At 37.0% G+C, this 20,163-nt stretch overlaps 1 protein-coding gene across 13 annotated transcripts in view; it reads right to left on the reverse strand.

Annotated features, from left to right (window-relative positions):
- The window catches only part of DIAPH3 (diaphanous related formin 3), a 506,600-nt gene that overhangs the window by 71,638 nt on the left and 414,799 nt on the right, over window positions 1–20,163 (reverse strand). Inside the window, exon 28 of one of the 13 annotated variants that reach the window (XM_049099481.1) lies at window positions 1,003–1,052. The exons of the other annotated variants lie outside the window; for them this stretch is intronic. Coding sequence (XP_048955438.1) covers window positions 1,018–1,052 — 35 coding nt within the window. The 3' untranslated portion in view covers window positions 1,003–1,017. Of the gene's footprint in view, window positions 1–1,002; window positions 1,053–20,163 lie in introns of those variants that run through there. 13 annotated transcript variants of the gene reach the window in all.

Raw genomic sequence — 20,163 nt, forward strand, 5'->3', positions numbered from 1 at the left:
TTTCCCCTCCCTGGAATACAGAAATAGCAGATGGCCTGCCAGTAGCCAAAATGGACCAAGAGGAAGCCTTGAGATTAGAACCTAAGGGAGGAAGATAAAGACAGAAAGGCACAATTCCTCATTTGTGTCCTTTCTAACCTGGGCCTGACAGAGTGGCTCCACGAAGAAAGATGGTGAGAAGGGTTGTGCTTGCCATCAGCTAGTGGTGACGAGAAAACACATCATCAACATTTGAAAGCATGCCCCCTTGGACACTCAGGGAGCTTGGAAATCTGCCGTGAAGGAGATGGAAAATCTACATGTGCACACTGACACCAGTTTGGGCCAAAGGAACAGGAATATCCTATACTGTATCCACGTGCAATTGTCCATAAAAGATAATGAGGATGAGGATTCAGCAAACAAGCTCTGTATGTTGGCTATTTACCTCTCATCACCTTTCAAAATTTACAGTCACCATGGATGAGAACCAACCACTGACTATCAAATAAAGTTATGAAAATTGCATACAAAAAAGATAGAAGTAATCCAAGTCCCTGATGATATGTAGCACTACCTTGTAAGCATCAAACAGACACCTCTGAATTTCTCTGAGTATTTAAGTCAAAGATATATGAGTTTTCTTTTATATGTGCCTGAACCTAATGTAAGCCAGCTGGGGTTAGGCTTTTGCTGGGGAAGAGAAACTGGCTGGATGGAAGACTAGGAAAAAAGAGGGATTTTTCACTGTATTTTGTCTTAAAAATCTCAATTTGAACCATGTGAATTGCTTGGTTGACATCAAATTAAGTTATACTTCATTAGAACAATTCTAAAAAATTAAAACTTTGAAATATTAGAAATTGTTACTGTTTAATGAAAACATTTTAGTCTATGAAAAAGTTCATGAAAATCTGGATATAAGATATTTTAATAAATATTGGCAATGTGATACAAACCTCAAGAGATTCTTCTCAAAACTTCTAAGTATATTAAGATAGGAGCCATTATGTTCATCTTTATAACAAGAGCGGCTAGTCAGGGGTTCTGCATGTGGCTGGTGTTCAAAAATGCTGGTTGAGAATAAAATGCCAGAAAATACGTTACTGTTGCAAGTGCTCTCTTCAGAACGTACCTGACAGTAATCTATAAAACTGAATGTGTGAGGAAGACTTGAGCCAAACACAGAGAAAAAAAAATTTTTTTGAGTAGAAGCTTAGCAGAACTGTTATTGGTAGTTAAAAGCCAGTAAGCAAACATTGTAAGCCAAATGATTTATCTGCTCCAATAACTCATTTTCCTCTGCAAGTAGTCATTGACTGACAAATATATGTAATAGTCCTACGTGAAAATTTAAAAATATGTGGAGTGGGGCATAGAGTTACTATTAAAGAAGTATGGTAAGGAACTCAGCCCCAATTCTCATGATTTTTATTTTTGTAAAATAAAAACAGCAAATCTTTCATAGCAAATCAAAAGAATAGAACTTACTTGGCAAAATTTTCATACAAAAAATTCCAAAATAACTCTCTAAACATTATATAAATCAATAATTTTGATTTATATTTTATATTAACACTATAATACCTTTTTGTCCCTCTCTCTATATATGTATAAAAATCACCCATCTTCTCAAAAGGGGCTGTTAACAATTATAAGCAGCTTATGTGAAAATTTGATTAGAATAGCTCAAATGGAATTTGCAAGTAAGGCCTTTTTATTGAGTATATCCATGAAAATTTCAAAAGATTGATAGGAATATATAACTTACTTTGTCAGTTTCATTTTTCATGTCTTGGTAATAAATGTTATTTTGATAAATAAAGATGATTTTTATTGCATTTATTGCACTGTGATTTTTATACAACAATGGTTTCTCAAGTAATATAAAAGGAGGAACCATACTTCAATACCCGAGCTGTTAACTCATGTTTCTTTTGAAGTTATTTGTCAACATTTCCACATCTGTATAAAAACTAGGTGAACTGATGATGTGGGTTTCTCTATGCCCCACAAAATGAAAATGCCAAGGAAAAAAACAGGTGTAATGGCCGTATAAATATTTCTGGATGATCACTAACTCTAACCTGTTTGCCTTTCACCATTGTCTGAGGAACCTTCCCGCTCTGCATCCATCTGACAAAATAATGGTAATGACAGTGGGGAAGGTGGCTGCACCATAAACAAACAAAATAGAGTGGATCTAAGTATGCCCCACTTGACATCAAGCCAGCCATCAGACTAGGTGAAGACGGGAAGGAAGTCCAGTCCTATCATATTACTTGCTTGTGTCTGGAGGAACCAACGTAGAACTATTAAGGTAGATTAATTCTAAAATCAGTTTCTAAGCTCTATTCAGAGTAGTGGCCACCACGGCACTGCCTGCTTGACTCCTTTCCAGAGTCAGGCTTCACTTGACAACAAAAGCAAGGCAAAGGCTTTGGAATAAAGATACAACCATACACAGAAGCTTTACATTGTATATCAAACAGTTGTGAAACACAATAAGACATGAATTATCTCCCCCAAAGGTTCTGCATTCAAAGGGTTTAGGAATTTAAGGCCAGAAAAAAAAGCTTGCCATTGTTCAAGAATTGGTATATGACCTTATAGATAGAAATAATGATCTTACAGGAAGGACCTTCCTTCTTATGACATGACCTTCTTATGACATGGCCTTTATTGATTTTTCCCTTCTGTAGGGTGCAGATGAATTAAGATGATGTAACTAACACTTATAAACAAGGTTACACATCCTGGTTATGGTGCACTGACATTCAACAGTCCATTTTAACCACCCACTGGGGTGTCTTGTACTGTATTGGCTGGAAAGCTAAAAAGCACATCAAGGATCCTCTTGCAGTTTGAATATGATCTGGCTTGGCCAGTCTCCATATTGCTCAGGGTTAGTGAGCTGGAAGTGAAGTAGCGGCCATGCTTTTGCTGGTTTCCCTTACAAGTGTGACTTTGAAAGCATTTGGAGTTCTCTTATAGCATTAGCGGAGCTCCCAATACCTGCTTCCTAGCTTTGAGGGTGCTGCGAGGCAGGAAGACGGCTATCTGCCAGGCTGGTTTTGGAGGGGAACATGCAGCTGGCAGGAACGATGGCCATTTCCTGATCACACACAGGGACCTCCTGTTGGGGAGGCCTTGAGGTTCTGGAGCCAGTAGCTGAAGCCGCGGCTGCCCAGTTCAGCAGGCAGTTCTGCATCACAGAGGAGGGAGCGACTGCCCATGTGCTTGTGTTCTGGCTCTGGAGGTTACTTCACAAAGCTCAATCTAGATCGTTCCTTCATTTATCCCAGTAAGATTGTATTCTGTTTAATATGCCAGCCAATATAAATGCTTTCCTGTTGAAACTGGATCCTGGTCTTCGTAGCTGAACCTTGATCTCTACCTAATGACAGTGTGTACATAACCTTTCCAAGAAATGGGTTTCCAATTTGTAGTGGAGACGAAGAACAACGCAGGGCTTAAAGGTCTTCAGGGAATGGCACAGTCTGAAATGATATTGGGGGACTAATGGGTGCTAACTCAAAACGAAGCTGTGCTCTTGGTCACACTGAGCTGTGCTCAAAGACCAGGGGAAGCCAATGTTTAAAATATTCCCTTGACACAAGGTGTTCAGATTGTTGGTATAAGTAATATCCAAGATTTAAAACCCTAAGGATAATAGAATAGTAAGTGCAAGAAGAACCAAGCTTCTCAGAGTCCGTGAGACTACCTCTAGAGCAGAGTCCTAGAAGCTACAGGCCCCCACTCATTCCTAAAGGCAATGGGGCTCTGAGATATGCTACGTCCACTCCTGCCATGCAGCCAGCTAACTTCCCAATGCCACTATCTCCTTGGCTATTTTGACTGGAAACTTGATGTGTGTGTATGTATGAGTATGTGTACTTCCTTAACCAAACCATAGCTCACTTGAATATTCAAGTCTTTTGATAAAAGTTCCTTTTTTTGGTTTGGTGATTATGTACTATTTAAAGATTCTTTAAGTCTCTCTTTGCCAGAACATAATGGTCTATCTATCCCCATTAACCTTTTTTAACAAAGGTTAAAAAGTTTTAATTTTTTACCTTAACTTTAACAAAAGTTAAAAAGTTTTAACAAAGATTAAAAGAAAAAAGAAAACATGACTAAGATTGATGGTCACTGTGGGCCCTTGGTTTTTTAGATAAAGAGACAATCCCCTATGACAGGTTGTGAGGTTTACCTGCAGGCTGTGGATAAGGGAGCCAGATTTAGCAAAACCAAAATGAAAACACTTAATTCTGAATTTCAGATTAACAACTGTTTCAGAAAAACAATGAATAATTTATTATTTTAATTTTTTTATTTTAAAATATTTTATTTATTTATTCATGAGAGACACAGAGAGAGAGAGAGGCAGAGACACAGGCAGAGGGAGAAGCAGGCTCCATGCAGGGAGCCCGATGTGGGACTCAATCCCGGGACTCTGGGATCATGCCTGAGCCAAAGGCAGACACTCAACTGCTGAGCCCACCCAGGCATCCCCTGAATAATTTTTTAGTATCAGTATATCCTGCATAATATTTGGGACACAGCTATATTTAAAAAGTATTAATGGACATACTGTGATTAAACAAGTATATTCACTGTTTATCTGGAATTCAAATTTAACTGACCATGCTGTGTTTTAACTAAATGATCCTAATTCTGGAAAACCACTTGCAAACAGTACTGCTGCAGAGTGATCTTCTCAGGGTGAGTGTAGGTGCCAGAGAGTGTCTAAAGGATTTAGGGCACCCCACTTCCGAAGCAAAGAGCTCAGTGTGGGTGATTCATGGCATTTTATATGACAGGGGATAAAGAATAAATGGAATTCTTAATTGGCCTCAGACTCGTGCTATTTCCTGGGTTTTCTTTCCTTGAACCTAGATCCAAATACACTCTTGCTGAGGGGATGTAGCTCACATTCTGGCATTCTATAACCACCCTGCTTCCTTTTATCTCCTGGCTCTCTGGAAGCTCCAAAATAAATCACAGTATTGACTTCTCAGTTTCTTCTTCATCCTTTAAATAGACAAACCACCTCAGATTCTTTTAAAACAAGAGATGGATCATATAATATTGATCAAATCAAATGAGTTGGCTTTCCTCTATGGTAGCCATGGATAACCAGTGAAAGAAATAGTTCTAAAAGTTACACATCACAGAAACCATCTTCCTAATTTTTCCATCTGTGGGAAATAAAACATAATGAATACACTACTTTAATAGTTATAGAAGTTAGAAATTTGGCTATCCAAGTTTAAAAGCGGTGTAGTATCCCTGCACCACTGTTGCTGTTGAGAATGCATGCCCCAGAGCAGAAAAGCTATTCCAGAGTTTCAACTTTTATTTACCAAGGAATGTACTCTATAACACAGAGAAGAGAGCAGTATCAAGCAATTTCATGTTTTTTATTTGTTAAAAGTGTTCTGCTGTTAAAGTATGAGAAGTGAAAATGTGGCTTAACTTTGAAATGTAATATATATCTGGAAAATAAAATAATTTGCAGCATAGTTAAGTTTTGCTCAAGTCTGGAGAGATAACATGAAAAACTCTCAGACTAGCAATTTGCTGACTAGAAAATCACTCTATTTTCAATCAGCCTAATATGGCAGTTGTTTTTCATAGGCAAAGAAAAGCTAAGGAAGACTTACGGTCTGTAGATATTCGGCATAGCTTGGCAAAATTTAGCTGCTAGTTTCTTCTTATCCTTGTTATACGATTTCCATATGGGACTTATTATTATCAACAAGAAGAAATAATAGAGGCAAACAGAAGCGAGAGGAAAGGTCTGGACTGGCATGCATTAACTGCTTGTCAACTATGGTTTTCCTAATGAATTGCCCTGTTGCTCTGTATCTCACTGATTACAGTACAACAGCTTTCATTAGTCACTGCAAATAAGACTTAGTTCCACCTTATTTACATTCTATTGCAAATAATTAGCATCTCATATTAGAATCATCCAAGGCACTTCTGAACTTACAGCAGGACTATTTGACATCATCCGATACTTGATTCCATCCTGAACAAGCTTGAAAACAGATTCTGTGCTTTTTAGTTACAACGGTGTCACCAATGAATTGTACCATAGCTTAAATTCCTGCCAATATTGTAGCTGGGGATATCAAAACGCGGCAGTAATTAGACCTTGCAAGCCTGGCTTCCCTAGTGGTAGAACTGTCACAGAAGGGGAGGAATTGATATTCAAAGTTTATAATAACTCAAACCTTTACAATTATTACTAGAACACGAATGCTACCATTTTGAAAGGCAGAAAGCAATTTGAGAAAAAAGCTTTATTACAAAGGTAAAAGATGGGGAAGAAAAAAATGGCATCATATGCTTTGCTGACCGATGCCTTTTCTCTGCTAAAAGTTTATAATTACTTATTAAAACTCAAAACTGATTATTATTAAATTGGTGAGAAAGTACTTCTTTTGAAAACATAGCTGCCACATTTAATAGACTGTAAAGCCCATTCTATTACACAAATTAGAACTTTACAAGTAGAGTATTCTAGAATTAAATATATAGATTTGCATATATTATTATTTACATAAACAAGTTTACAGAAAGAATTTTGTAGAAAACCCATTATTTCCATCCCTACAAAAAATGATGTGTATGTGGGGGTCAGTGGGGGTGTGTGTGTGTGTATGGACCTACATATGTGCGCACACATTAGTAATTCTTTATATGAAACTGATATTTTCTCCAGCATGCACGTACAATAAGACAGGAAGTAATGCATCAAATAATTCTGAATTTGTGTGACAACGCTGTTCACAGATAAAATGAGTTAATCTGAACATAACACTTCAGGATAGGGTAACCATCAGCCCCCCAGGCAATGTCTGGGTCTATAGGCCTGCTCTTATTTCCCTGGCCTTTTCCATTGGTACGCTCTGTACCATGGGTATAGATCCTGATACATCCCTTCAGGACCCCATGAGATAATTGAGACCCCTGGTCCAGTTAACCAACTCAGCAATCCCTAATCCTTTACATATTACTTCCATTTCCACTTAGTCACTGATCCAACACCTATCCAAGACGGTTCACTTGGTGGCCCCTTCACTCACAAGAGCAGTGATAGGCTGACTCTTCCTGCCTCAGTATTTCAGTTTCAACTAATAGTTAACTATTTTCATTAGACTTTTCTGAAAAACAGGCAAGTAGGTGTTAAAATGAAATATAATAATAATAATAACAATTAGCCTTAGGTACAAAGAAGTAAATACAAACATATTAAAAATAATAGCATGTAGGACTGTTGGCTAAGGGCTCTCAGAAAATGCAGTAAAGATTAGAGGTTAGAAATCAATGATGATAATAAAATATTACTCAGTTGATAAAGGCCTTTCATACAAATTATCTTTTCTATGAACAGATCGAAGACCTTCTTCTTTCACATTAAATGTTTTATTCCTTACCATGTCTCTCAATGGAGGCAGCGAATTAGTTCTATCTGAAGAAAGCTCTTCAAAACAAAGCCAATCCCTGCAGGTTTCTTACAAGGTCAGTGTGACCTACAGGAACAAAAGGGGTGTTTATTCTCCCCTGGTAACAGCTAGGTGGTCAAATTCAGCCTACTGTTCCTTAGGGGGATAGGCTGTTGTTGAGGAAACTGGGATGATAATTAGGTTCAATATCCATGAGGTCACACAGAACATAGTAAACAATTGTTTGATATCCAGGGAAGAGGATTGTTAGAACTTGTCTGGGGCTGATATACAGTCTGTCTCCTTCCCAAATGTCTGCCTGAAACGAACCCAGGAATTTGGAAACTTTCCTAGGAGACCTTATCCTCATCCATCCATCTTAAGAATCCTTATACATCTTGAGAATATGGACCATCCTTATACATCTTAAGAATATGGACCAACGCATGGGTTCAAATCCCACTCTCGCATTTTTATTAATAACCTCTCTGTGCCTATAGCGCTTCTCACTCCAATATACATGCATAGGAAACACACACACACACACACACACACACACACCTATAATACCTATGCCTTATGGGATTTTTGTGATGATGGACTAAGTCACTATACATAATGGCAAAACACTGCCTCTATACAGTAGGAGCTATATACATGCTGGCTGCTTTTTCTACTATTAAGAAGATATGATGTAGATAAAATGAATCACTGGAAACTTAGGAACTTATAAAAGGAAATTCTTGTCCAGTTGTTTTTTTGTTTTTTTTTTTTTTTAAAGATTTTATTTATTTATTCATGAGACAGAGAGAAGCAGTGACACAGGTAGAGGGAGAAGCAGGCTCCATGAAGGGAGCCTGATGTGGGACTTGATCTCGGGTCTCCAGGATCACACCCTGGACTGAAGGCGGCGCTAAACTGCTGAGCCACCCGGGCTGCCCTTGTCCAGTTGTTATTAAAGGGGCCTGGCTGTGGCCTTATACACCCAGCCTGTAACCTCACACACAATATGACATGCAGCCCTGAGGCTCACATTTTGGTCTCTAGGAGGCTTCTCCATTACAGGAAGTGTATGTGGTGGGTAATTGATTCCATGTCCTGCAGCAGGGGTAAAAACAGTCAAAAGGACTTTGGGACATCTTGTTGTCCAAATGGAAGGACATACTAAAAAAAAAATGCGTGGGATGGTGTTAAAAGGACACAGAGACTTGAAGAGGGTTCTTACTGGATAAGCCAGATATTTGGGACATCAAAAAGAAAAGGGAAATTTGTCCTTTGTGAGACAAAATGTATTTTCCTACTTTCTAGTTTGTTGCTTCATGTTGTAAAATCTGCTAAGCTGAGACCCCCACTGGTCACTCTCTTTTTTGCTTTTCGTCTTACTTTTTAAAGTTTTTCCTTCTTGTTTTTCCATTTAAATTTTAGGATTAGCCTATCTATTTTTAGGTAAAATTCTATAGCTAATTTTATTGTAAATGGCTTAATGCTGGCTGATAATTTTATGAATTAATACACAAGGAAGTCCTGGAAATAATTAAGAAAAAGACCAAAAAAAAAAAAAAAAAGAAAAAGAAAAAGACCAAATAACATAGAGATAGAAAATGAATGTAAAGAAACATAAGATATAAAAAAAAAAAGATAGGGGGGGATCCCTGGGTGGCTCAGGAGTTTAGCGCCTGCCTTTGGCCCAGATGTGATTCTGGAGTCCCAGGATCAAGTCCCACATCAGGCTCCCTGCATGGAGCCTGCTTCTCCCTCTGCCTATGTCTCTGCCTCTCGCTCTGTGTTTCTCATGAATAAATAAATAAAATCTTAAAAAAGAAAAGATATAAAAGATACTGGTAACAGTTGACTTTAAAAGGAAACTGCATAAAGGACAAGGGTGGGATCAAATTTTTGCAAATTTTAAGGTTTGAACCCTAAAAATGTGTTACCTGTTAAAAATAAATTATAAAATGAATATAACCATGGTTTATTGGAACCAGGTGAGTATGTATAAAACTAGTTAATTACAGCATATATGCCGCTTTTATAAAAATGTTAATATTAGGACATGAACATAAAAACAGGTGATATTATAATAGGATGTTCAGTTTTCTACTAATTTAATACTTAGGGGTGTACTGATACTTAATGGAAAAGAACCAATACACTTATGTAGATGATTTTTCTCTGTCTATAGAAGCAGAAAAACATACACATGGGGACCTATAAATAAGGAACATAGTTTCACAGAAGTAGGATATATTATAAGAGGTAGGAAGAATTACAGAGAAGTGATGTAAGAGGTCAAATAAACAACATCTTGGGAGGAGAGTTGACCACGCATCCTGAAGCCCGCCTAGCTCCCAGAAGTTGAAATCTCTGAATGACTTCACATATTACAGGATGCTCAGAAGGCACAATAAGTACATGCAGGTGAACAGCCTGAAATGTTCACGTGGAGAAGAAAAGAAGCATCAGGCTTCCTGGCAAGGTGTGGACTTTAGAAGTTCCACCAGCACAGAATGGGAAACTTAACTGTAGCAGGTGTACCAGCTCAATAAACATGGCCCAGGATAGGCTTACCTTCGAAGGAACAAGAGCCCATGTATCAATCAGTCAGTTACTGAGAACAGCTGGTCTGAGAACATACTGTCTTTCTGGGCTGGGAAGATTACAGTAAGCCTGAACAGGTAGACAGATAAGAGTTGGAACTTCAATCTAAACCAGAAAAAACTAATATAGAAGCAATCAACAGTTAGGGAGGCCTGGGTGGCTCAGTTGGTTAAGCATCTGCCTTCAGCTCAGGTCATGATCTTGGGGTCCTCAGATTGAGCCTCACATCAGGCTCTCTGCTCAGTGGTGAATCTGCTTCTCCTGCTCTTTGTGTGCTCTCTCTCAAATGAATAAATAAAATCTTTAAGAAAGAAAATAAGTAATCAATAGTTAAATAAAGATTAGAAATGAATTATTGAGTAATACATGCTATAATGCTTTCAGACAGTTTTCTGTGTGTGGGGGGAGGCGGGGGGGAGGGAACACACAAAGATCAATGAGCCATAAAGGGGTAGCATGAGATCTTTGTAGCAACAGAATCCATATCCTGATTGCCGTAGTAGTTACACAAATTTACATGTGATAAAATTGCACAGACTTATACACACATACTAACACGCATACACAGATGAATGTATGAAAACTGAATAAGGTCTGTGGCACATGCCCATGTTAACTTGCCAATTTCCTAGTGCTGCACTAAACATACATAGGACATTTCCACGGGGGGGAACTGGGTGAAGGGTCCATGGATTCTCTCTATACTAAATTAAAACCACTTCTTGTGAGTATGATTATTTCCAAATAGCTTAAACATTTTCCAACTTACAGCAAACACTATATGAATCAAAATAAAATTAAGATAGATCACAGAATTAAATATGCTTCTTAAAAAATCGGAGGAAAATTTATCTGGGTTCTTCAGCAGCGGTTGAAAGGGACCAGCCCATGGGGCACACATAACTGCAGACAAGTTTCATGTAGTTAGAGTGCTTTAAAAAAGAGTTAAAATTTTTAAATTGTGGGATTTCACATAAAAATATAGATTTCCGGTTTGTCATGACAAACAGAAGAACTGGCACCCCAGGAATCATGTGGCTGAACTGACTGGCAGTTGTCTCTTCGGCGTGAGTCTCCACTTCCCCTAGCCTCTGCTTGGATACCCCTTTCTGGTTTGTGTCCAGTCTTGAGTGCTATATTCGTTTATGTCCCTACTCCAGCAGTATGACAGTTTTACATCCTCAGGTCTCATAAATCTAGAGGCACTTGAAAAAATTACAAATGGAAAACACTGCATTTGACTACATAAGGGGCAAATAAAACAAAAATATGATAAGCTGGGAAGAAATACCTTCTAAATTATTTTTAGTATGGAAGGAAAAATTTAGGGCAGAAATTCATCAAGGTAAAGTCTGCTATTTGATTTGTTGCTCATACATTTAGCAACCCCAGTAAGGTATTAAAAGATATCAAGGGGAAGGCAAATGTAGTCTTAGTTAAAGGTAAAATGAAGTTGGTATGAAAGTTTTACTGTGGTAGCTGAGAATGTGAGTTCTAGAACCTGACCACTGGGATTCCTCCTTAATCTAGAGGTTACACTACAGGTTATATCAGCAGGTTCCTTACTTCTGCCACCTATAAAGCATCTATAAAGCAGAGATATTACCACTTGCTTTCTACTTACTTTTTAATTATGCCACAGGGATATGGTAATAATTAACTGGGATACATGTGTAAAACACTTAATACAGTTCCTGGCACGTAGTATGTACCCAGGAAAAATCAGAGAGGGTTATTGCCGTCAGCATAAAACTAAGTTCCTTACCTTACCTACAAAGACCAGGTAGTCCCAGCCTACCTCTCTGTCTTCTCCATTCATTCATTCTCACTGCTCAATGATCACCTCTTATTCAATATCATTCTTTTTTTTTTTTTAAGATTTTATTTATTCATAAGAGACACAGGGAGATAGGCAGAGGCTTTATGAAGGACTCAATCCCAGGATCCCAGAATCATGACCTGAGCAGAAGGCAGATGCTCAACCACTGAGTCACCCAGGTGCTCCTATTCATCATTATTCTTCTGTTGATTCTTCTAACAAGTCCAGATCCCTCCTGCCTCTATTCCTTCAGTATTGCTCCTTCCGGGCTCTTTGATTAGCTGTCACTTTTTGGGGCCTCCTTTCATGCTAGAGCTCAAATGTCACTAAGAAAGGCTCCAGCTGATCATCACACCTCTTTTATTTCCTTCTCAGCACTTATAATAAGCTGATACTTCTTTTCTCTATCTCCTTGCTGTTCCAAGAGACGGTGGAACTTGTAAGGTCCATAAGGACAGGAATAACAGAACCCCAGTATCAACAGGAGATTATCCTGGGAGCTACACAATGAACATCTACTGTGTGAATGTCTTTGAATTAAACTACAAAATATTGATGAAGAAACAGGAGACTTCATGTTCAACAGCAAATCATATTTCAAGCTTAAATGTATAACTCTGATTAATGTCTCATAAAGTAAAAAAGAAAATCCAATCATATAATTATATTAAGAAAGAATATTTGGAACACTGAGACAAGCAAAGCACAACAACAAAAAAGAATGCCATTTTGATAAATATTAAGCAATCTAATTAGACAGCCACCATACCTACTTCTGTATAACATTTTTGACCTGCAAATTGTGCCTTCACACAGTAGAGGCAGCTCTGTAATTACACCAATCACTACAGTTAAAAAGCTTAGAAAGAGAATGAGCCAGTAAATAAATGTAGAAGACATAATTGCCATATTCGAAGACCATTCAAGGCTGTTTGTTATCTATAGTCCAATATAGTTATATGAAAACAGCAAGAAGAACCAAAAAGGTTGTTTAGCTTTTTAGCTGAAATGAAAATTTTTGTGCTTAAATTTAAAAAGAGTTCTAGCTTGGTTTCTGCTGGTTTCACTTGAATTTAAAGATTTTTTTAACATCTAGATGGTCTTTACTGATCATCTGTCAGAATATTGGTGAAAACATTTAAAAGCCTGTTATTGCAAAACCTTATCTATAATGCTAAACTATGCTGAATCTTTGTGGGCTATAGATTAATTTAGAGCAATAGTATAAAGTTCTTGATATAGCCAGAGTACAGTAAACTCCAACTTTGACCTTCATTCATTGTTCTGTAAAACCTGATTTGTCATGTTTTCATATCTGCACAGAATACTATTAAAACACCTTCCTAAAAAGGTCCTTTTCTGAAACATATAGCTTTTGCTTTTCCATTTCTTCAAAATTTAGTCCAAATATTTTGTTTATAGTCTTTTTAGTCTATCTATATTCTTCTCATTAGTATAATTGAAGCATTTATTTGCAATTCTATGTGCTATCAGCTGGTATTAAGGGGACTGATTGTTAATGATGTAATATATTTAATTGTGTTTGTCCCATTTACACTTTAGTCTATAAATTCCTCGAGGGTCTGGAACTTAATTTCTGTTCTGAATAGAAGACTGTGGCCTTTGCATTTTCTTCTTCTTCTCCTTTTGTAACAAAGAGAGTAGAAAGATATTTCCTACATTTCAGGCCCCTATCCACCAAGGCTGGCATTATATATTCTTTTTTTAAGTGGAATATAAATTAGAGCAGATTGGATTAGAAAATCAACTACATCATATAAAGGTAAAAATTGTGAAATTTTTGTTTTCAGATTTTTTGATAGGTGTGTATGCAGATATAGGTCCTGGGTCTTGGTGTATTATTATTTTTAAATGTGGGCTGAAATCATAAAAGTTTGAAAGACACTGGGGATAGAAGATCTTTAGGTTCCTTTAATATCTACATTCTATAATTTCTAAGGCATTCACCTAGGTGTTAACCTTTCTTCCTGTATCATTGCCCATTAAGGACTACTACTGAATCACATGCAATTTTACCCAAAGGAGAGACTATTAAGAAAAATTCCAATACATAAGCACATTCATGATAAGAAGATGTTCTTTACGGAGTAAAACTCGAAAGAAATAGATTTCTAGCTATTTCCTTTTTTCAAAACAAACAAAGCCAGAGCTTAATTTTCATTAAAAAGTTTTAATTTGAAACAGCTTCATCTACTACTGAGAAGACAATAATAAAATCTTCTGTTGAAAAGGTAGTGTAACTAGTGTGTCCTATCATCTTATTCTAAAGTTTGAAATAAAAATACCCTGGAAGGTTTCTGGGAGAAGTCTTTATCAAAAGAAAATATATAAACTTGATGAATTCATTACAGATAACATTTGAAGGATATTCAAAATAGGAGGGTTTAATTATACTTAAGTCTTCTATGCCTTCAGAATTACAGTCCTTAGGTTTCAGACATACGTTTCTCAGAAGAAGAAAACCCTAAGCTCATGTTCATTCCAATCTCCTTTCACTTTCAATCTTAACAGGTTAAAGTCCTAGTGCTGTTCAGAGGGGACAAATGCGTGGGATACAGCATGTCATTTCCCTATACAGGACCATCAGAGACATCACTAAATGAGCAGAGCAGTGTTCTTTCCACCTGAACCTTTCCCAAAGCCAGTACTCTAGGGAGCCAATGCAAGTCAGTAAGTTGTTGAGAGGAAACCTTTTCCTTTTCTGGCCCAGTCAGAATCCATTTTATTTCAGAAAACTTTGATAACGGAGACCAAGTTACTACTACATACACACTGCTACCGTTGTATGTTCACTTGACTGAAAGATACACACATTCAGAAATCTGGTCTGACTTAGGCAATGGTGAGTCATGATACACTCCATTAACTCTAACCTTTTATTATGTTCATTCCTGAAACTGCTTGATTTAATCAAACCCAACTTAAGAATCAAGGTCATGTAAGGAAGTAGATATCTGGTTCTTAGAATAACCCTTTTGCTGTTTCCCTTTAAAACTCACACTCCCATCAAATGGCTTAGTCATGAAAATGACCCAAATAATGTGGTGTTCTGCGTGAAAATAAATATATTAAGTATTATTTATGGACAACAGAGTCTTGGGGGTGAAAAAACACACAAGACTAGTCTAATTCAACAAAAAGCATCTTAAAGCTTGTTAAAAGCAAAAACAGGATTTTCTTTTTGGCTCATCAACATCATCTCATATCAAAAGTTAAAGTTTATGAATTATTGAATTGGTGAGTAAATTTGCCCCTTGAAACCATCTGACTTTGCCTCCAAGGAGTCGTGTCACTTCCTCTTCATGTCAATGTCTTGCATGGCTGAGTTGCCACAATCCGCTTTGGCTACTAAAGCTCAAGTCATTCGAAGCCATCAAATCAATTATAACAGCCCTTGCTGTCTTACACCGACAACCAGTGATTGATAACAAAACCTATCTGCTTTCAGTTCTCATCTGACAGCAACAAGCCAGTCCCTGCCTGCTCTTACTGGCATTTGTCATAAATCAATAGCAATTCCACCCTGCAGAAAGGGGCTGGCCACTCTTAGCCCATGTAGTCTCACTTTATTTTCAAATTTTGAAAATGTAACTATTAAAGAATATTAATGCCAAAAGTTTATTCCTTGAAGTATCTGATATTACATGTAAGTAATCACATAATTTAATACTACTCAACGTTTCTATTGTTTAATTCGATTTCCAAATGCCTAAGACATCTCTAAAACTTTGAAAGACAAAACTGTACACTCTGGAATCCTGTGATGATGTTACATTTAGTAGAGGAAGATGACCTTTATTTTCAGATTATTTCAAGTTTAATGGCATGATTTTAGCGGACTATTTCAAAATATCTCAAAAAAGAGGATTTTATTTTACTATTTGGGAAAGTCATTGCAAAAATGAAGTAAAAACTCAATACATTATTATAAGCATTAATCAATCAGCACTTAATATTAACTGCATGCAGAAGGACATACTTTGCAGATATGAAAATAGACAATTTTCTGAAAAAGCTACATATGGATGAGACCAGTTCACTGTATCTTACAGAAATGAATAACACCTTGGTCATTTGCAGGGAAAGAAAATAACACTGATCTACTTTGCATAACTTGGAAAACACTTTGAGAATCTTTAACACCTTACTATGCAATTTTTGACATCAAAAAATACTTAATAAAATATTTGGCTACATTTGATATCATATTAGGTAGCATACTAACATAAGCAGGAATGAATGAGTCTTGCAGGGATCTTGTGCAGTAAGAGTAAAACAAAGATAATTCATAATAACATGAAGCATTTATACAGGGGGAGAGGGGACAGAAAGGGAAGAAACACACTAAGCATCTACTTTGTATAAGGCACTCACAGGGCTTTTGTATACATGATTTCATCGGCTCCTTAAAACTCTAAAATGGCAATTGTATTTCAATGTAGAAAATAGGCATAGAGTCCATCCAACTGTACTTGAAGTCAGTTCTGCTTGATTTTAAAGCCTATATTCTTTGTGTGTTCATTTATCACGTACTCACCTATTCTTATTACTGAAAACCTACTATATAGTGTATGCTAAGATAAGAATTACACATAGAAAAAGGAATGAAGCTCACACACTGAGGCAACAGATAACGCAGACAACAAAACCAAGGAGGTGGCATGCCAGCCATGGCATATAAAAAGAACATCACAGTAACTATGGCAGTAACCATGCTACAGTTCCAAACCCCAATAGGTGTGTGCTTCAAAGCTCAATTTTAATCTCAATTCAGCTAGCAAGCTGGGCGACCTTGGGTAAGTTGCTCTAACTCCACCTCTTTCTCATCTGAAAAAATGGATTCACCCCAAAAAGACGGACTTGAGTTCAAAATGAATGAACCTGTATAAGAAAACATTGGGCATATGGTAGATGATCGTTAAATAGTACTCTCACTCTTTATAAACAAATTCTCACCTTCAAAACACCCTCCAAGTTAGCTGCCATCCTCAGAAATAGACAAGATCTACCTTCTTCATTTAAAACGCAAAATTACCTGATTTATAGAATTCCCTGACCAGAGTGAAATCCCGGCAATAATGGTCTGAGGTCATTTTAAATAAAGATCCTGGTCATGAAGGTGTCCTGCTAAAGTGAGGGCACCACAGGAGTAAGCAGGTACAGGTGAATGGGGTGGGGGAACCAGGGATGGCTTGCTGCAGGAGAAGGAGGGCTCAGCAGGGCAGCCTCTACACAGACTGGGCTTTACGCATTGCCCAGAGCATGCTATTGAGTAACCACAACAGTGCCTAAGTTGCTTAAGAATGGTCAGATTCTCTTTAGCTTCCTTCTTCCCTTCCATTTTTCCTGGGGGAGAAAAGGTCTATTGTGTGAGGCAGGTCTAGGTCTAGGTGAGGCTATTGTGTCTAGGTCAAGATAGATTTGACCTACTGTTATATACTAAGACTAGCAAGAAGAAAATATGCACACGAGAACATATTCCTCAACATTACATGATTAAATGCTATAATCCTATTAATCCATGAAGATATTTTAAAAGTGGCACCACTTTAAAAATCTAGTCCTTTAGATAATGGCTTGCAGCACCCAAAAGGGAATTCTGTGGATCAAGTCCGTTCCGCCTCTCTTCCAAGAGCAGTTACAGACTGACTCAAAATGTACCTTTCTAAATTTTAAAAACTTGGTTTGACCACGTACATATTACCTATATGCCTCTTTGTCTATTGGGTATTTTCACCAACATATCATCTGTCCACCAAAATCTGACTGTGTTTACATGTTTAACAACCAATGGCTTTTCACTTCATGATGCCTTTCTTTTTTTCCATTTTTTAACAGCACGGAAGTAATATAATTTCATGAAGTAAGAATGTTTCAGAGGCAGGGTTAAGACGCTCCTTAGCAGCCTTTTGTCTCTCCTGACCATGCAGTAAAGATCTATCCCTCAGGCTCAGGGTCCAAAGTATCAAAATTAACAACTGTTAGTAGAGGGATTAGTATACGGATTTGAAGTTTTGAATTTGCATTTTGTTAAGAATGTGATCCTGTAGAATAACATGCCGTATAAAATAAACTAACCACACTTCACTTACTGAATTGTAATTTGGATCTTGAATGTATTTAGCAATCTAATACTGAACTGTTGGAGGCTGCATGATATAGTAGAAAAACCACATCAGATGGAAAAATAAAATTCTTTATTCTGTATGGGGTAACGTGAGCTGGTCAGTTAACTACTGTTGACTACCCTTTCTTCATTCATTGCTTGGGAATACTAATATCAACATGTGTGCCTCACAGTGTTGTTTAGAGGATCAATGACAATACCACCAGTACTGGTGGCATCAGAAGTACAATAGCCTCCATGCTCATTCATGTTTATAAATATTACTTTGGGTCGGGTGTTCTGCAAAAAGCTTTTAAATACAGAACTGAGTACCTACAGACTACATTCATTTATGGATTTTAAAGAAAAGGACACAGACATAATAAAATTAAAATTAATACCAAATCTGGAATTTGAACCCAGGTCTTCTTATGCCAATGCATGTCCTTTTACTACAGTGCTACAGTGACTCTGGTTAAGCACTACAAAATGCAATGGAGAACACCAGAAAATACACAAGGCTGTATTGACTACCAATCATGACACTTTAGCAGACCTGCAACATTCACATTTTTGATACCATGTATATGCCCACCTTCCCTACCTACTCAAGGGTAGGTTGCAGAATTCTTTCAGAATATTGTTTCCTTAATTCCTTGGAAAATATATTTTTGTCTAAGCATCATTCAGGAACATTTTAAACACAGAACTTAAGAAAATAGCGGTTTTGGAGTCAGAAAGATCTGAGTGTCAATTCATCTCCACTGTACTCTACATATGAGACCAAATACAAATGATTTCACTTCTCTCTACCTTGGAAATAGGAATAGTTTATCTTGCTTTATCGGACCACTGTGAGAGTTAAGTACACAGTGTTTGCCAAATAGACTGCTCCGTAAATGATAACTGCTAATACTAATTGTAATGATTGTCCTGATGACATTTAAGTAACCCGTGTGCTGGGATTTCTCCCATGCTAAGTGTAACATTGTGCACCAAGGCCTTCCACAGCTCGTATAAATAGCAAACAGTGGACATGTAAAGGAGTGACTAAAAATGCTATGGAGGAGAATAAAATCAACTTAAATTCTAGCTTAGGTATCTTGAGAAAACCTTCAACAATTTTGTATATAAAGGATCAAGAAACTTACAATGAGCTAGAATTAAATAGCTCATCTACTTTTCTTTTACATGTTAAAATCATTTGACCTAAATTAGTTATTCCTCTCCTGTTGTTCTTCACACTATATTAAGAGAATGAGGTACAGGGCATGGGGGAGCAAGAAGATGAATGGAGAAGGTGTTCCCTGAGAATATGGAGGGCATTTTCTCAAACAAGTTTGAGAACAGCGGAGTAGCTCAAGGAATCCATGCCCAAGGCTTGGAAAAGAAAATAAGCCATGGGGATGAGGAGCAGGTTTGGTCAACAAGGGCTGACCTGGAATTGCAGGAAAGCAAGGCGGCTAGTTATTTCCTGTGTCCCACTCTCCAGCCAGTAACAGATCATTTTTACAGTTTAATAAGCTGCCACCCCGATGAGACAAATATGATCAACTTAAAGAAAACTTTAAAATGAAGCAGGTGCTCTTTAAAAGAAAGAGAACGGATACAAGGTACAAAGAATAGGGTAGTTAAGAAAGAGGAAATCTATACAGAGGTGTTTTTCTTGAATTTATTGACATTACAGGGATATTTTGGGAGGTATATGTGGGGGAAAAAATATACAAAGAGAAAATGTAAGTAAACATGTATAAAGAGGAATGAAAAAAACATATCCTAGTAGCACTTCTGCTATTATACTTGAATTTCTTATATCTACATAATAAAAATATTACAGATTTAAGTGTTTCAGGGAGAAAAATACCAATGGAAGGTAAAGCTGGAAGTACTGCTAATGAGCGAAAGAGTGGCAAAATGCTATGTTTTCAGAGGTACATTCCACTCTATAATACTAAATTATTTATATAATCTTAAGTTAAAAATTATTAGGTAGACAGATAATAAAGACTTTATGCCAGAATAAGATCTATGGCCCAATTCAGGCATAATTAATACATTTATAGTAAACATTTATAAAGTCTCTTAAGTTCTAAAATCGAACCTGTTTGAATATTATTCAACATAAACGATTTTAAAATAGAAAAAAAATATCTGTGGAAATTACTTGTATACCAATCATGTTC

The sequence above is a fragment of the Canis lupus genome, chromosome 22 (genome assembly GCF_003254725.2).
Source record: "Canis lupus dingo isolate Sandy chromosome 22, ASM325472v2, whole genome shotgun sequence".
NCBI classification, from domain to species: Eukaryota; Metazoa; Chordata; class Mammalia; order Carnivora; family Canidae; genus Canis; species Canis lupus.